Source organism: Anarrhichthys ocellatus, unplaced genomic scaffold, assembly GCF_004355925.1.
Source record: "Anarrhichthys ocellatus isolate YVR2014 unplaced genomic scaffold, GSC_Weel_1.0 scaffold9, whole genome shotgun sequence".
Lineage (NCBI taxonomy): Eukaryota > Metazoa > Chordata > Actinopteri > Perciformes > Anarhichadidae > Anarrhichthys > Anarrhichthys ocellatus.
In genome coordinates this window covers 6,155,728-6,171,694 of record NW_022280039.1, presented here as the reverse complement: position 1 = coordinate 6,171,694, position 15,967 = coordinate 6,155,728, and the positions used below count along the sequence as shown (strand labels likewise).

The 15,967-nt window shown below is 42.9% G+C and overlaps 1 protein-coding gene across 2 annotated transcripts; it reads left to right on the top strand.

Annotated features, from left to right (window-relative positions):
* Positions 1–2,814: 2,814 nt before the first annotated feature.
* LOC116384497 (poly [ADP-ribose] polymerase tankyrase-1-like) lies at positions 2,815–15,902 on the top strand. Of its 2 annotated transcripts, none has more exons than XM_031849236.1 (28): positions 2,815–3,452; positions 4,126–4,350; positions 4,531–4,626; positions 5,024–5,060; positions 5,318–5,393; positions 6,406–6,426; positions 8,030–8,124; positions 8,215–8,281; positions 8,492–8,678; positions 8,837–8,958; positions 9,191–9,282; positions 9,548–9,626; positions 9,745–9,916; positions 10,134–10,213; positions 10,535–10,680; positions 10,883–11,048; positions 11,220–11,439; positions 11,675–11,784; positions 11,937–12,125; positions 12,337–12,583; positions 12,715–12,794; positions 12,905–13,025; positions 13,217–13,314; positions 13,519–13,593; positions 13,802–13,907; positions 14,055–14,241; positions 14,332–14,488; positions 14,604–14,690. In XM_031849236.1, the coding sequence occupies exons 1-28, from the start codon at positions 2,864–2,866 to the stop codon at positions 14,688–14,690; spliced, it is 3,927 nt and encodes a 1,308-aa protein (XP_031705096.1). In that variant the 5' UTR covers positions 2,815–2,863. The 2 variants fall into 2 exon arrangements, with proteins under 2 accessions (XP_031705096.1, XP_031705095.1); XM_031849235.1 differs by having other exon boundaries at positions 2,816–3,452; positions 12,712–12,794; positions 14,604–15,902.
* Positions 15,903–15,967: the final 65 nt, after the last annotated feature.

Here is a 15,967-nt window from a genome sequence, read left to right as displayed (position 1 = left end):
CCTCCCAGTGCAGGGCCGAGATCCTTCTTGTGGCACTGGCACCTCTGTGGCACTCTCTGGCACCTCTGTGGCACCTTGCGGCACTCTCTGGCACACTCTCTGGCAGCTTGTGGCACCTACTGACATACATATACATATAAGCAGAGGAAGAGTGAAGATATTTTCAGACATATATTTTTGGATTGGACATTTTATGGGTTTTAATTTAAATTTTTTATTTTTTATATATATACTTTTAAATGATAATAAAACGGATGATTTATTTTCATTATTTTAGCCGATTGTTGTAAATGACTAAAAGTAATAATTTGGAAAGAGTGTATTATGTTCCCTTTTGTTGCAAAACCAGCAAAATCATACTTAAATAAAATGAATGAGAAACAAAAAAGTACAACGTAATTACTCTAAGGATGCATACAGAGAACGGGTGGCTCCGGTGACTCAACTAAAATCATAAAACTGATTTACGGGAGCTGACCTGTTGTAACAACAATGTGTGTTCTCAGGAAATGTCTCAGGAAATGTGGCTCCGCCCCATCAGCTCGGCAGCTTCTTGACGGGTGCCGAACTAGTACCGCTCTCCTGCCACAGCTGACGCCTGCCGCTGAGTGCCACAGAGAGTGCCGCTGAGTGCCACAGAGGTGCCAGTGCCACAAGAAGGATCTCGCTGTCTCTCCCCTCCCGGTGTCACGACCCACACAATTTTCATTCCAGGGAGCGTTTGCAGGACCACTGTAGCGAATGTTGCCCGGAGTCTATTTAGTTTTATTAATGTTCCTGAACTGTTAGTTTTTGTTTAAAAAAATGTGGTTCGCAGAATGTTCCGCCAAGCTTTGTTTTGTTTTGTAGTGTTCATTTTCCTAATGGTCACAGAACATCCCACAAACAGCTGTCATGATGTCATATACATTGTATCATGTTCTGAGGTTATTAATGATAAGTGAGGATCTGCAATATCCATCGGTCTCTCAAGATTTAAATGTTGGCCATCAGTTATCTCACAATGATTTCATGCTGATCAGTTCATGTGATGCCCTCATGTTTTATTAAAATAAACGAGTGATCGCAGGTGTACCACTACTAGAAAGCAATGGCATCTCTGTAGACAAGTGGCTCCAAAATATGTGATTTTATCACCTTATTTGGTGAGTACAGTTTTTCTTGCTGTTAAGAATGATATCCCAGTTGCCTAGTTGTTAAGACTCTTATTGTCTGTATATATTTGTATTCGTGTCTCTGTTTTCCAGGAGCTTCTGAGTGGCCTCGGATGTCTGACGGCTTTGCTCAATGAGTTTAAATGAATTTTACTCTAAATCACCGAATCGTCTCCATGTGTACAGCAGAGAATGTCGCCATCAACACCAGCATATTTACCACTGGTGGTAAATGTGGCTGTGCTAGATTATTTAGCAGCGGATAGAAAATAATACTTTGATTACATTTTAATCAGTGCTAATCTGTTTTAGTTCGGTTGAAGATTTCACATTGATAATGAAGATGCAATAATTTAAAATATATGTACATTCTTTATTTCATTCATTTACTTATTTATATGGTCTTTATGGACTGATTTCCACATCAGGATTTGCTGAACAGGATTCGGACATTTTCTTACTTAAAAATGTCTGTTGTAGGAAATGTACACTCCACATTTGTTGTAAAATGTTATGCTTTTACACATTAAGCCATGAATCATGTCCTTACCCTTTGATATGATATATTAGTGAAACTAAACGGTTGAGGAAAAAGAAACTGATCAGTGGGAGAGCCTCCTTTACACTTGTGGAGAAACACAAATACATCCCACATCAAGAGCTTTGCATCAGTACGGACGTTCAGGGGTCTCTCAACTCCCAGTCGCCACCAGAGATTAGCTTTCTGCTTCAGTTGTTTCTACAGTCAGGGACTTGGAGGAGACTTGACAGACCAGACACCAAACCGTTACCTGTGACCTGCCTATTGACATTGACTGATTGCTGATTTTGTTTTTTTACATTCAACTTTTAGATTATGTATGAACTAAATGAACTTGATTGATCATTCACACCAGTAATGGCGGGCAAACTTGAATAGTGAAGACACTTTCTAAAGAGATGCAACCAGGATCTGGAAATTTACAAGATATAAGTGATCTCCTGCATGTTGTGCCTATGACACCATTACAACGTGGTACTTGCATAAATATAAAAAACCTAAGTGTGTTATACTAAAGCTGGCTGGAGTTTACGAGACTTGTTTGCAGCACAAGAGAGACCTTCAGAGAGAGGCTTTGGGTCCAGTCTGTGCTTCAATAAAGGGAATCAAAGTACTCATAAGGCCGATTAACTTGCTAGAAAGTTTTAATCGGAACTATTGTTTTTGGAGAGAGGTCAGCACAGCGGGTAACTGTAAATCCCCTTTTAACATCTAATTCTGTTGATATATTGTGATGATTACTCATCCTAACTATGCACACAAAATAATAAGAAAAAGAATAGTTAATTAATTGCTCATGACTATTTAGAAAAGTAAAATAAGCACAAAAATCTTTCCAGAAGAATACAAATGTCACGAAATTACAATATATCTGTCCCTGCATCATGACGTAATGAAGGATGTATTTTTCTTATCACTTACACGATTTGCTGTAATATTATTAAATCATGTGTAATAGCAACACAAGCAAGGCTCGGATGTGTCTTTTTTTTGTTCTTCTTTGGGCACCAGCGAGGTAAACATTTGGGCCCAAACTGCAAAAGGGGGTTTCATACTGCCACCAACTGGCTGATCAGTGTTATTGTTTTTTTATCTTAGCTGTGATCGTGATTTGCTTACAGTGACGAGATAAACGTAGCTGTATGTCTTGTGGATTTCTGAGATCCAAATGGTTGTGTATATAAACTATTATAAGGTAAATCGAGTGTTTCTCCACAGCCACGGCCAGCCAACAGCTGACAGGAAACACGACCACTTTCACCGGAAAGGAGGAGCAGCTTTTTATTGTCGTCTGAGAGCTGCTGTAATGGCGGTGTCTCGTCGTTCCTCGCAGCAGCAACAACAGCAAAGTACCTTGCCGTCTCCGCCGAGAAACGGCTCTATTTCGGGCGCTCCTCCGGCCTCTCCGCCGATGTCTCTGCTGACCTCGGCCCCTGTACCCCCGGAGAGTGAGAGGGAATGCAGCGGAGCGATCGAGGGGGCCGTGGCCTCCCCAGACTCACCCGCCCCGGTCCTAGCGAGCAGCGCAAGCTTCACCACCTCTAACGGCGGCGGTGGCAGCAGCAGCGTCTCGAGCCCCGGTTCAGGAGCGGCCAGTCCCGCTGATGGGAGCAGCGGCATTGGCGGGGCGTTCAGGGATTTGTTCGAGGCCTGTCGTAACGGGGATGTATCCAGAGTCAAGAGACTTGTCGACTCGGTGAACGTAAACGCGAAGGACATGGCTGGCCGAAAATCGACTCCGCTTCACTTCGCTGCGGGTAACGATGAGCTAAGCTAACGATGCAGTAATGTTTTGCAACATTAGCTAGCTGTTAGCTAGCTAATGTTGGTGTGTTTTGACCGATGTGTTTGCTGTTCGTCTTGTGTTTTTTTGTGTGTGATTTGCCCCGATGATACCGTTAAAAGACGCTGCAGTGTGTCACGTCTGAATGAACAGCCTAGTGGTGCTAACCAGCTAATGTTGACGGTCCTCAATCCAATTTGGTAAACAAACAGACCGTCATCATTTTTAGCTAATCCCAAATAAGACAAAGCTAGGAAACTCAAAACGTCATCAAATTATGCCACATCACCTTTTAAAGAAACGTTATTTCACATAACTTACAATTGTATCAAGCAATGCAACACAGCGCGAGTCTACGTTAGATGTATGCCGTTATCTTAAGACCAGGTTTTGGGCATAATTGATGCAATAACACTGCTGTCATATCCAAGAGTCTATACACTAAACTGATGTTGCCTTGTATCAATAAGAGTGTCATGTCAGAATTTAGTATTAAATATTTATTTTCGTTGGGATTTTCAGTTTAATCCTACAATAATAACTGTCAGCAATTATATATGGAATAGCCAGGCTACTTATGCTGCCCGTGCATCACTCTCGACCAAATATATTGAGGGGAAAGCAAATGCATTTTAATCCTCTTTCAGGTTTTGGCAGAAAAGATGTGGTGGAGCACCTCTTGCAGACGGGGGCTAATGTTCATGCCAGGGATGATGGAGGACTCATCCCCCTGCATAACGCCTGCTCTTTCGGCCACGCAGAAGTCGTCAGCCTCCTCTTGTGTCAGGGCGCAGACCCCAACGCTCGAGATAACTGGAACTACACTCCGTTACACGAGGCTGCCATCAAGGGAAAGATTGATGTTTGCATTGGTAAGGATCCCTGTCAATTGTGTTCAAACACAGTTTGTTTTGTGTTGTCTACCAACAACATCTTTGCTGTAACATACTTAGCTGTTTTTGAAACATGATCGCCGTACTGGGTGAGACAGTATGGGAATGATTTGAGGTGAAAATGAAAGTCTTATCTTTATTTGCACCTCTCTCACTCAGTGTTACTCCAACACGGAGCTGATCCAAACATCCGCAACACTGATGGAAAATCTGCTTTGGATCTGGCCGACCCTTCAGCCAAGGCTGTTCTCACTGGTCAGTACCTCTCGGCTGCTTATCTCTCGCATTTACAGTTTAGAAATGTAACCCTCACTTTTACAGCAAGTGACGTATGAAAACAGGACGAAGTAAAGCTTCAGTTGGCAGATAACCTTTAAGTGCAATCAGGAGTCTAAAGTGCAAGGATCCGATAGACTGCATTTCAAAAAGCTACGGTACACATAATTCTGCATAATTGTAATAACGTTGGAGGATAATCATGACCACCAGCTGGTTACCTCACCCATTGCTCCTCTTATTCTTTGATTTGGGAGTCAACAACCTATATTGCATTTACTCCTTACTGACACTCCATCTACTCTACCTGAACTGTATATAAAAACTGGTAAAATAATATGCCTTTCTCTAATATTAATGTGTTTTTTTCACCCAGGTGAATACAAGAAGGATGAACTTCTAGAAGCAGCAAGGTGAGTATCATGCTGACTGGTCAGTGCACACACATCCTGTTGGCCAGAGTCAAACAGCGACATAGTTTTCTGCTCATTGCAGCAATATACACATATAATATACACATGATGTACTACTCTGACCAGCTCAAACAGTAGCATCAGTGAAAGCCTGTGTCATTACTTTAAGATCATGAAATCTCCCTAATGAGCACAGGAAATTGTGTTTTGATGGGAACTATTGAATGACTCCAGTCTTTTCAACCATGTGATAACAGGAGTGGAAATGAAGAAAAGCTGATGGCACTGCTGACTCCGTTAAATGTCAACTGTCATGCAAGCGATGGCCGCAAGGTAAATGAGCCACTAGTACTGCACCATATCACACACCAAACGGATATCTGCCACAACACCTTCTATACAACATGTTGTGCAGGCTTGTTGTAGTGTATTTTTAAAGTTCTTGATAAAAATAGGGAGCCGGTTTCTGAGTCCTAGTGTTTGAGTAAAGGAATTAACAGTCAGATGGGGGCTGGATTAGTTTGTGTGGCGCAAATACAAAGAGGATTTAAGTCATTGTGGGTGTTCATGGGGCCCACCTTACCTTGGACAAACCACTTTGCAACATAAACATTGTAGATATTTTTTTCTTTAATTCAGCTTGTGTGACTCTCATCAGACCATCAGTGGAATCCACTTGCTTCTGTTACAACATGACTTTCCCTTTACCAACCACATTAATTCTCCAGTTCTGTCCGGTGATTTTTTTCACCGTAGAACAATACAACCAGTTAGTTAGGCTAGTTCATTCTGTATTCATTTTCTGTAACTAACATAGACAAACCATTCCTCTTGATTTACAGTTTAGTTTTAGTACTTTTTCTTCATTGTTTGGACCAGGTGTCATGGCAGTAATATTGTCTCTTCAGCCTGATAGTCTTTATTCCATGCCAGAGGCTGGAGCAGCACTTGCCTATTTCATACATTCCTAACCACATTTTTTTCCAACAGCAGTACAAGTATGAGTCCTTCCCTTTGCAGTCTATTTAAAGTTTGCACGATCCGAGCCAGTCTGTCAGTGTAGATTTGGCCTTGGATTTAACCAGCGGGCACCAATAACCAGTCCTAACGGAGAAAGCAGAAGAGGAGAAGTCAGACTTACCCGTCAGCCATCGACCCTCTATGGCCGGGTGTCACATTTAATCTCAAACCATGTTTGACGGATCAACCAGTGATTCCTAACTAGCGCTTGTGTTTCATTGACTTAAAGAAGGAAGAAAAGAATTGCTGTGAAAAAGATACTGTCATTTTGTAATTTTTGTTTCGTTTTGTTTTCCGTGTGACTCTGGCAACATTTGTCGATCAGTCAACATCCCAAAAAATGCTGGTAAGTTGACCTTGATAACGGCCACTTGATTGATGCACTGTTGTGTTTTTTGTTACGTTTTGTTCTTTTTTTAATCCATTGTTTTTATTTGACCAATAAGCTGGCTGTCACTTGTTAATTGCTCATCATGGACCTGGGTGTTCGGGTCACTCTATGTATCTTTACCCTGATGCTCCTCTCTCTGTGTGTTTGTGTGCGTGTGCGCGGCATGTGGTTGAGGGAGTGAGTGACTTGGGTTGGTGTCATGGTGACAATTCATCTTTTGGGATTTTGAGAGGAGCTCACAACGTCCACTGCCTGCTTTCTTCAGCGTCTGTCCTCTCCTTGCCCACTCACCCGCACTTCTCTGACTTTCAATCACTTGCTCTTCAGCCAGTATCTGATTTGGCTTTTGTTTTATTCATTAATGTATTTTTGATGATCACTCATGCATGCCTGAAGGCCTGCTCCTCTGCTTTTTGTAACACTTGTGTCTACTTCACGTTCCCCATTGGAACAGTTGTTATGCAGTAATGAATGGACTACATTTGTCACCTATCATTCTCGTGCTATGCTACCCTCCATGGTAATGACTTTTGATTGCTCGTGTCATCCCACACTGAATGATGCCTCCGTGATTCGACTCTGTCATCCGTCTATGTTTACCACTGCACCTTGAGATCTAACAGTTGGCTTCTTGGGATTTATATTAACATCACTGCATGGAAATTGAAAGGAATGATGTCCCTCCTTTTTGATTGTAAGCTTGACGTGAGCTAGATTTTTCTTTTTTTGAGTAGAGAACAAATGCCACTGAAGTTGGATCTGCAGCTTTTCTTAGACTAACGTTTATTTTCCTTGGCTGAAAAAAAACAGCCATTTGATTTGATCCTCTATTAGCTTGCAGAGATGCTTTCTCAAACACTCAGCCTGCTTATTTTAGCTTCTTTGCATCCTATTACGGTTGGGATTTGATGGCCTTTTATCTAATTCTGAATCCAATATTGAATTCCCTTAGTGTCTTTCCGGCAGGTCTTAGCATTTATATAATAAGTAAAAGCACTTATAAATTATTTAATATTAAAGAAACCAAAACTCAAAGATTAACATTCAAAGAAGTCATGTTTTCTATTTGGCTGAATGATACCTGAATGCCCAATATTCTTGATAACAAAGAGAGGACATGGTGATCCAGCTATCATCACCCAACCGTAATTCCTACGCGGTCATTTTGAATTGAATAGTCTTTAACAGTTGCACTAGCAATTCTTTCTTGTCATCTAACCTCGTAAAGCTTAATTATAAGCTCTTAAGATTTTATTTTGCTGACATTGTCGAATAGCAGTCGGGGTAGATGAGTAATGAGGTCGAAGTTGCTTGTTGTCGCTCACTCGGGTCAGACACGGTATCGACGGCAAAATAAATCTTGTCGCTGGATTTGCCCACAAACTCCATTGACTTTGCATCGTCATACCTGCCGTTCATCTGCAACTCACCGAGCATAGCCTGCCGTAGCACAATGCTTCTGGCCCTAATCAGCCGCTTGCTCCTGTGGCCATCGAAGGCAGCACACACTGAACCAGCCGGCGTTCTGCGTGCGCTAACAAGCCGTCCTCTCTTGCAGTCTACACCCCTCCACCTGGCTGCCGGCTACAACCGGGTCCGCATCGTCCAGCTCCTTCTGCAGCATGGAGCCGATGTTCACGCCAAGGACAAAGGGTGAAACACTTTTTCAGAAAAACACACAATAACTAAATTAGTCATCCAGTTGTTATTAATGTTGATAACCTGTGAATCTTGTCCCCGCAGAGGCCTGGTTCCACTTCACAACGCCTGCTCCTATGGCCACTTTGAGGTCACTGAGCTTCTGCTTAAAGTAAGACCCACGAAAGGTTTCAGTATTAAATTGACTGAAGGAACTTTATGATTTTTGCAAATCTACTATTTCTCTTTGCTTTTTAAACTTGTCTGACTGTATTTCCAGCAATTTAGCACTCCCTCAAGTCAATTTATTTAAAGATAAATTCAGATACTGAGCAGAAATTCTGTACACATTCTGTGATCTGATGTGCTTATGTCTCTGCAGCATGGAGCCTGTGTGAACGCCATGGACCTCTGGCAGTTCACTCCTCTCCACGAGGCAGCGTCCAAGAACCGAGTGGAGGTTTGTTCCCTGCTGCTGAGCCACGGGGCCGACCCCACCCTGCTCAACTGTCACAGCAAGAGCGCCGTGGACATGGCCCCCACTCCAGAACTTAAAGAAAGGCTCACCTGTGAGTTCACTCTCAGTCACACAGCAGACATGTATACTCACAAAATATATATGTATGTATGTATGTATGTGTATATATGTATGTTCAGTGCCTAAGCAATTGCTGTTGGCTTTTCAAAAATGTCATTTTCCATTTACTCGTCTTTCTCGTTCATGTAGATGAATTCAAAGGTCACTCGCTGCTCCAGGCAGCCAGAGAGGCCGACATGGCCAAAGTGAAGAAGACGCTGGCTCTGGAGATCATCAGCTTCAAACATCCTCAGACCAACGAGACCGCTCTGGTCAGAACCAAGCTTCCTCATTGTTTACCAATTCTGTTGATGTTAAAAAAAATTCCCTGGGTAATAAAAATGGATCTTGCCAGCAATGCTCCGTAGGATTGATAAGGATGTACAGACAGTTAGTTGTATGTTATTGGCTATTGTTTTAGCAAACTGGCATCTACTAAAATCATTTGTCCTGGTTCGGCAGAAGATTGTGCGACACTAATCTAATGTTGATGTGTATTTTTAGCACTGTGCTGTGGCTTCCCCCCACCCCAAGAGGAAGCAGGTGACTGAGTTGTTGCTGCGTAAAGGCGCCAACATTAACGAGAAGAACAAAGAGTAAGTCCACAGCATTTAGTTTCAACATTTAACATCGATGTACAACTAAAAAAAACTACAATTGATAAGGGAATAAGGAAATCATGATTTTGTAACTTGTGAGATTATTTGCAAAGGTGATGTCTTCCACACAGAAAAACTTAGAATAAGTAAAAATCTTAACTGGTTAACTGCATGTTGATGTACAATAACTGCTAAAAAGAAAATAAATACTGTCTGTAACAACAGAAAGAAGGTGATAACTTTTGCCCGTTGTGTCTTTAAGCTTCATGACTCCATTGCATGTTGCTGCTGAGAGAGCTCACAACGATATCCTGGAGGTGCTGCAGAAACATGGAGCAAAGGTCTGTTTGTTTTGTTTTTCAAATGTATGTTCTGCCAGAAAATGATATTAGATAATGCAATGTGAAAGGATTAAAAGTGTGAGTTGCTGACACTTAACTTCACCTCCTCTGACTCCAGGTAAACGCTGTGGACACACTGGGTCAGACGGCTCTTCATAGAGCTGCGCTGGCTGGTCACATCCAGACCTGCAAGCTGCTGCTGAGCTACGGGGCCGACCCCTCCATCGTGTCTCTGCAGGGCTTCACCGCTGCTCAGATGGGCAATGAGGCTGTACAACAGATTCTTAATGGTAATCACACCCACCACGCTTTTGACTATTTCACATTGTTTGCTTTCAGGTTTGATATTTAAAGTTTGAGAATGAAAATGCTCTCCGGCAATATTTAATGGCAAGGCAGATTTTGTAGTCTGAAGTTTGTGAATCTTTTGTGTGAATTTCAGTGCCCGGGTTATTGAATAGGATGATCCTTTTGCTTTGTATTGAATGTCTTTTCTGTTTTTTACAGAAAATGTCCCCACACGTAATTCTGACGTGGACTACAGATTTCTGGAGGCGGCCAAAGCAGGAGATCAGGACACAGTACAAGTAAGTACTGTTTCTTCTGTAGTTTTGTACTAACAGTGACTACAGCTTGGTTTTTAGACAACAAACCTTTTTTACATTTTTTTTTAATTTGATGACGTTCACTTGCCAATTTTGCCATCCGTTATTGTAATATCATCATTATTGTACATTGGAGCTGCTTTTTAGTTTCTTGAAGAATTTGTAGCACTGAAATTTCACACCCTCGCTAGCAGAAGTGGTTAAGAAATTTCTGTGATTGCCCCATTTTAATTGTCTTGTAAACCTGTTATTATATCCCCCCTGTTGAGTTCTTAATTGTCATATTGTCTTTGTGTATTGCAGCAACTTTGCACCCCTCAGAATGTAAACTGCCGGGACTTGGAGGGCCGCCACTCTACTCCTCTCCACTTTGCAGCTGGTTACAACCGAGTGGCTGTCGTTGAATACCTGCTACACCATGGAGCTGATGTTCATGCCAAAGACAAGGGGTGAGTTCTGCCATCTTACCCATCTGTAGCTTATATCTAAATGGAATCACTGAATCAATTATCTTTAGATTTTTTTGAGCTAACAATGCTCTTTTCTTTTTTTTTTTTCTGCAAATCCACATTTCTCAGTGCTGTTATGATGCGTTCAGCAGACACGAATACAAAGTTTTTCTGATTTTCACTTCTGTATTTCCTCCCGCAGCGGTCTGGTTCCCCTCCACAACGCATGCTCCTACGGTCACTATGAAGTAGCTGAGCTGCTGGTCAGACATGGAGCTTCAGTCAATGTGGCCGACTTGTGGAAATTCACCCCGCTTCACGAGGCTGCAGCCAAAGGCAAATATGAGATCTGCAAACTGCTGCTCAAAGTGAGGATCCATTATTGTCAAATTTCACAAGTATTGTCTTACATTAATTTGTGTCCTTTGTTAGTTTTTGTTATGATGATGATCACTTTGACCTATGAAGCCACTGTCTCATATATAGCAAACGTTTCTAAAAAAAAGTGTGTATAAAAAAACTCAAAACTCTTTGTTCAGCACGGAGCCGACCCATCCAAGAAGAACCGTGACGGCAACATGCCGCTGGACATGGTGAAAGATGGAGACACAGACATCCAGGACCTGCTGAGGGGGGACGCCGCCCTGCTGGACGCTGCCAAGAAGGGATGCCTGGCCAGAGTCCAGAAACTTTGCTCCCCAGAGAATATCAACTGCAGAGACACACAGGGGCGCAACTCCACACCACTCCACCTGGCAGGTAAACATGTTTCTGGTTTTGTGTTATATTTACTGAATACAGGTACTGACAAACACTCCTGATGTGGCATTCACAGGGAGGTTGTAAGATTTGTATATATTTTGTGTTGTCCACTGTCTCTGATGCTGTATGTGCTTTTGTTTTGTCTGGCTACGTTTGTTTTTTCTTTCTATCTGCTGTTCTTATGCAGAATGTACACTTTCATGCTAAACTGATTCATGTTCCTTCTCCTCAGCTGGGTACAACAACCTTGAAGTGGCAGAGTATCTGCTGGAGCATGGAGCTGATGTCAACGCCCAGGACAAAGGAGGCCTTATCCCTCTTCATAATGCTGCTTCTTATGGGGTCAGTTTCAACAAAATAAACACAAACGCATTACTTAAATCAAATACAGACTCCGTGGGGTTTGCTTTACACATTCAAAAAACTACATTTTTATCGAAAAATATTTATGGTGCTGGTGGACTGACTTACTCTGTTGCCTCTCTTCCTCACAGCATGTGGACATCGCAGCCTTACTGATCAAGTACAATACGTGTGTGAATGCTACAGACAAATGGGCTTTCACGCCCCTTCATGAGGCGGCACAGAAGGGTCGTACACAGCTCTGTGCGCTGCTGCTGGCTCATGGAGCCGACCCCACCATGAAGAACCAAGAGGGCCAGACTGCCTTGGACCTGGCCACGGTAACAGCTTCTGTGAAACAGACGGACATTGACAGCTTAGGAATTACTGTTAAATTAGTTTATCAGGCTGAGAGAAGTTCTCTATGGTCTGCTTCTTGTTGTTCATAGAGGGCCCCAAACTGATCACTTTACTGGTATGAGATGGGAAAGAGAATGTACCGTAAACAAACTTAAATCCTTTAAACTTGTTTTGTCTTTGCCATCCTTGCAGGCTGATGATATCCGGGCCTTGCTGATGGACGCCATGCCACCAGACGCCCTGCCCAGCTGCTTTAAGCCCCAGGCCACAGTGGTCAGCGCCTCGGTCATTTCCCCGGTCTCCACACCATCCTGTCTGTCGGCCGCCAGCAGCATAGACAACCTGGCCGGACCGCTCACTGAGCTGGCCACCGCCTCCGCCTCCGGGTCCTCCGGAGTGGCAGATGGAGCCACAGGCACCGACCGCAAGGAAGGGGAGAGTAAGTTAATTGCATCTTTAATTTGAATACTGGTTAGTTTACGCAGAAAAATCTAGACATGCACAATTTGTGCACAAACCCTGTTTGACATTGAACTATTTTTCACTGCAACGCCCTGTTTTCCATAGTAGCCATGCTGGACATGAATATAAGTCAATTCATGAAGAGCCTGGGCCTTGAGCATCTGAGGGACATCTTTGAGAGGGAGCAGGTCAGTCATCGCAGAAATACTTAATACACTTAAAGCTAACACATTCATGCATTGCACAAGTTTATTTTACTAGTATAAACTTCTCAACTTGTATTTTTTCCTTTTTGCAGATCACTCTGGATGTGCTGGCTGACATGGGTCACGAGGAGCTGAAGGAGATTGGAATCAACGCCTATGGCCACCGACATAAGCTCATCAAGGGTGTTGAGAGGCTTCTTGGCGGCCAGCAAGGTAAGGAGTCATCTTTTGTTTTTCTGTGAGGAATCACCTAGGAATGGTAACCTGCTGTGATGTCTGCAACAGGTTGTTTATTAACAAGTAGTCACCAAAATCTGACATTTTCAAATCCCAAAAGAAAGTCGGGGGAAAAAGGCGGCACAACAGTTTAATAGCCAGCGATTAACTGTATTGTTGTTTTTCAGGTGGCAACCCCTACCTGGCGTTCCATTGTGCCAACCAGGGCACCATCCTGATAGACCTCGCTCCAGACGACAAGGAGTACCAGTCTGTGGAGGAGGAGGTTTGTCTAGTTCACTGCCTTTGTTTATGTTGTCCTTTTTAAAACTGCTATGGCCAATACATTTGTAATACAAATTCTGTTTTGCTCTGATTTTTGTACAGTGCATAGAACTCCTATGTAAAGGCATTTTAATAATTGGATCATATGCCACTGTATCATTTTCCTGTTAATGAAATCATGGTGTTTTTGTTGTGTGCCCCTCAGTTACAGAGCACCATCAGAGAGCACAGAGACGGAGGCAACGCTGGCGGTGTGTTCAGCAAATACAACATCATCAAGGTCAGAACCAGGAATCCCTCTGTACTATTTTGATAACTCACAGAACACTGAACAGCTTTTATAGGAACCATCTCTTTGATGGATGGTATTAATAAAAACTAATAACGGAAATCTGAAGTGATGGAGGTGAGTGGACATGAAATTCTCGGTGTAAAGCAGACATGCCGCCCAACATCTTGTTCGGTATGTTTCATATTGTGCCCCACAGATTCAGAAGGTGGTAAATAAGAAGCTGAGGGAACGTTACACCCACCGGCAGAAGGAGATCGCAGATGAGAACCACAACCATCACAATGAGCGGATGTTGTTTCACGGTAATCACACCATCTGTTTGCTTTGTGTGCCAGCAGCAGGCACTACGAACTTTAGTTTTCAGTCATTTACTTGTAGTTATGTAAAGCATTGCATGTCAATTACTATTTATATTGTCACTCTGACACTGTCGCCACATCTTTCTTCAGGTTCCCCGTTCATCAACGCCATCATCCACAAAGGCTTTGATGAGCGTCACGCTTACATAGGAGGGATGTTTGGCGCGGGGATCTACTTTGCAGAGAACTCCTCAAAGAGCAATCAGTACGTCTACGGCATCGGTGGAGGCACAGGCTGCCCGACTCACAAAGACCGCTCCTGCTACCTGTGCCACAGGTAACTTCGACTTGAGATGAACGTTGACTACCCAAGTTTAACTGCGTTTTCACTTGTGTCTGACCTGTCTCCTCGCACCTGCCCTATCAGGCAGATGCTGTTCTGCCGAGTGACCCTGGGGAAGTCCTTCCTACAGTTCAGTGCCATGAAGATGGCCCACGCCCCGCCAGGACACCACTCGGTGATCGGGCGGCCCAGTGTTAATGGCCTGGCCTACGCCGAGTACGTCATCTACAGGGGAGAGCAGGTAAGCCCAGACACCACCAGTGTCTTTCCCTAAATACTATTTATCCTTTAATGTTAGTAAAAACACATTAAACATCTGCTGTGTAATCTTATTTCTTGCTATATTTTTCCTTCAGGCCTTCCCAGAGTACCTCATCACCTACCAGATCCTTAAACCAGAGAGCGCAGCCCAGTCTGCTGCAGGAACTGAGCAGAAGTCATAGTCACTTTACGTCTCTCTCACACACACACAAGGACACGATGCTCGTTATTTTCTCCTTTTGTATTGCAAATGCCTCAACATTTTTATTCACCAAACACATTTCCAGTCTCCTGTCCAGTAGAACCCATGGTGACCAGTGCTTAATGAGCAGATATGCTGTATAATGCTCTCCTACACGTGGTGATGACACCCTTTTGTTGTTGTTGTTTTTTTGCATCGGCTGCATGTTAACACAGAAGCATGTAAGGCCCAAAAGCGTGCGTGGGTTAGGTCTCTCCCCCTCCCCTCCTTATCAATCAGGAGGATGCTTGTAGGGTCTGTGAAGTGTCGGCATTAACATTTTCCACTCTTTGTCGTCTCATGCCTTGTGACTGTGCAGATTCACAACCCCTCACCTCGATCTATATATATATATACACACACACACACACACTGTCTCATTATCAAAGCCTGAAACCTGTGGACTACTACTGCCCCACCGCATCTGGGTTCATCCTGTATAGAATGGCCTCTGGTAACTGTGATTTTAATGCTAACTTAGAACACTACAAACAGCTAACAGTGTATTGTTGCTATGCTGTGATGCTGACTTTCCGAACTTTCACCCCAAGAACGCTACAGACGCTGAACTGAATTGTTTTTAGTGGTTTTATTCAGGGCTGGACATGCAGGATAGAGAAAGGGCTTTCTGGCAAATCACAAAATTGGAGACTATTTTATTGTCATTACAATACTGATTTGTACGAGAGAAGAAGTGTGCTCAGTATCGAAGCTGGAATGCAATGTAAGGCATCATAATTACACAATCGTATACTAAAGGCTTGGATGTTGTAAATTAAAAGCAGTATACATATGCTTCAAGACAGTAGAGTCAGTAAACGTACAGTGTTGAAATGTGCTTGTGATGCCTTACAAGTTATCACCCAACAGCGTGGACTCAACAAACACCCTTTCAGTCGCCATGGTGTTACTCACAGACACCCCAGCCTAAGGATTTGCACTTTTACATAGAAGCCTATTTAAGTTATTTTGAATTAAAAATTGCAAATTTTCGGGACAAACATATTTGTACAGGTTGTGTAAATGGTTGTGTATAACTGTTGCTGTTTGACAGTATCTTTGAGTTCAACTGTAAATGACATTTGAATTTTCCTTTCATGCCTTCTTGATTCTCCCAACTTTTTTTTTTTAATAAATGTCCCATTAACAGCTACCTGTTGTCTAACCGTTTTGTGTCCACAACAGATCTTTCTTCCTTTTATACTACATGAAAGTGCA

Excerpts from the sequence above, each read along its gene's own strand:
- LOC116384497 (XM_031849235.1), top strand. The coding sequence starts at position 2,864 with ATGGTTGTGTATATAAACTATTATAAGGTAAATCGAGTGTTTCTCCAC. Across the intron at positions 9,283-9,547 it reads ATTAACGAGAAGAACAAAGA|CTTCATGACTCCATTGCATG; the intron begins GTAAGTCCACAG and ends TGTGTCTTTAAG. Across the intron at positions 13,315-13,518 it reads ACCAGTCTGTGGAGGAGGAG|TTACAGAGCACCATCAGAGA; the intron begins GTTTGTCTAGTT and ends TGTGCCCCTCAG.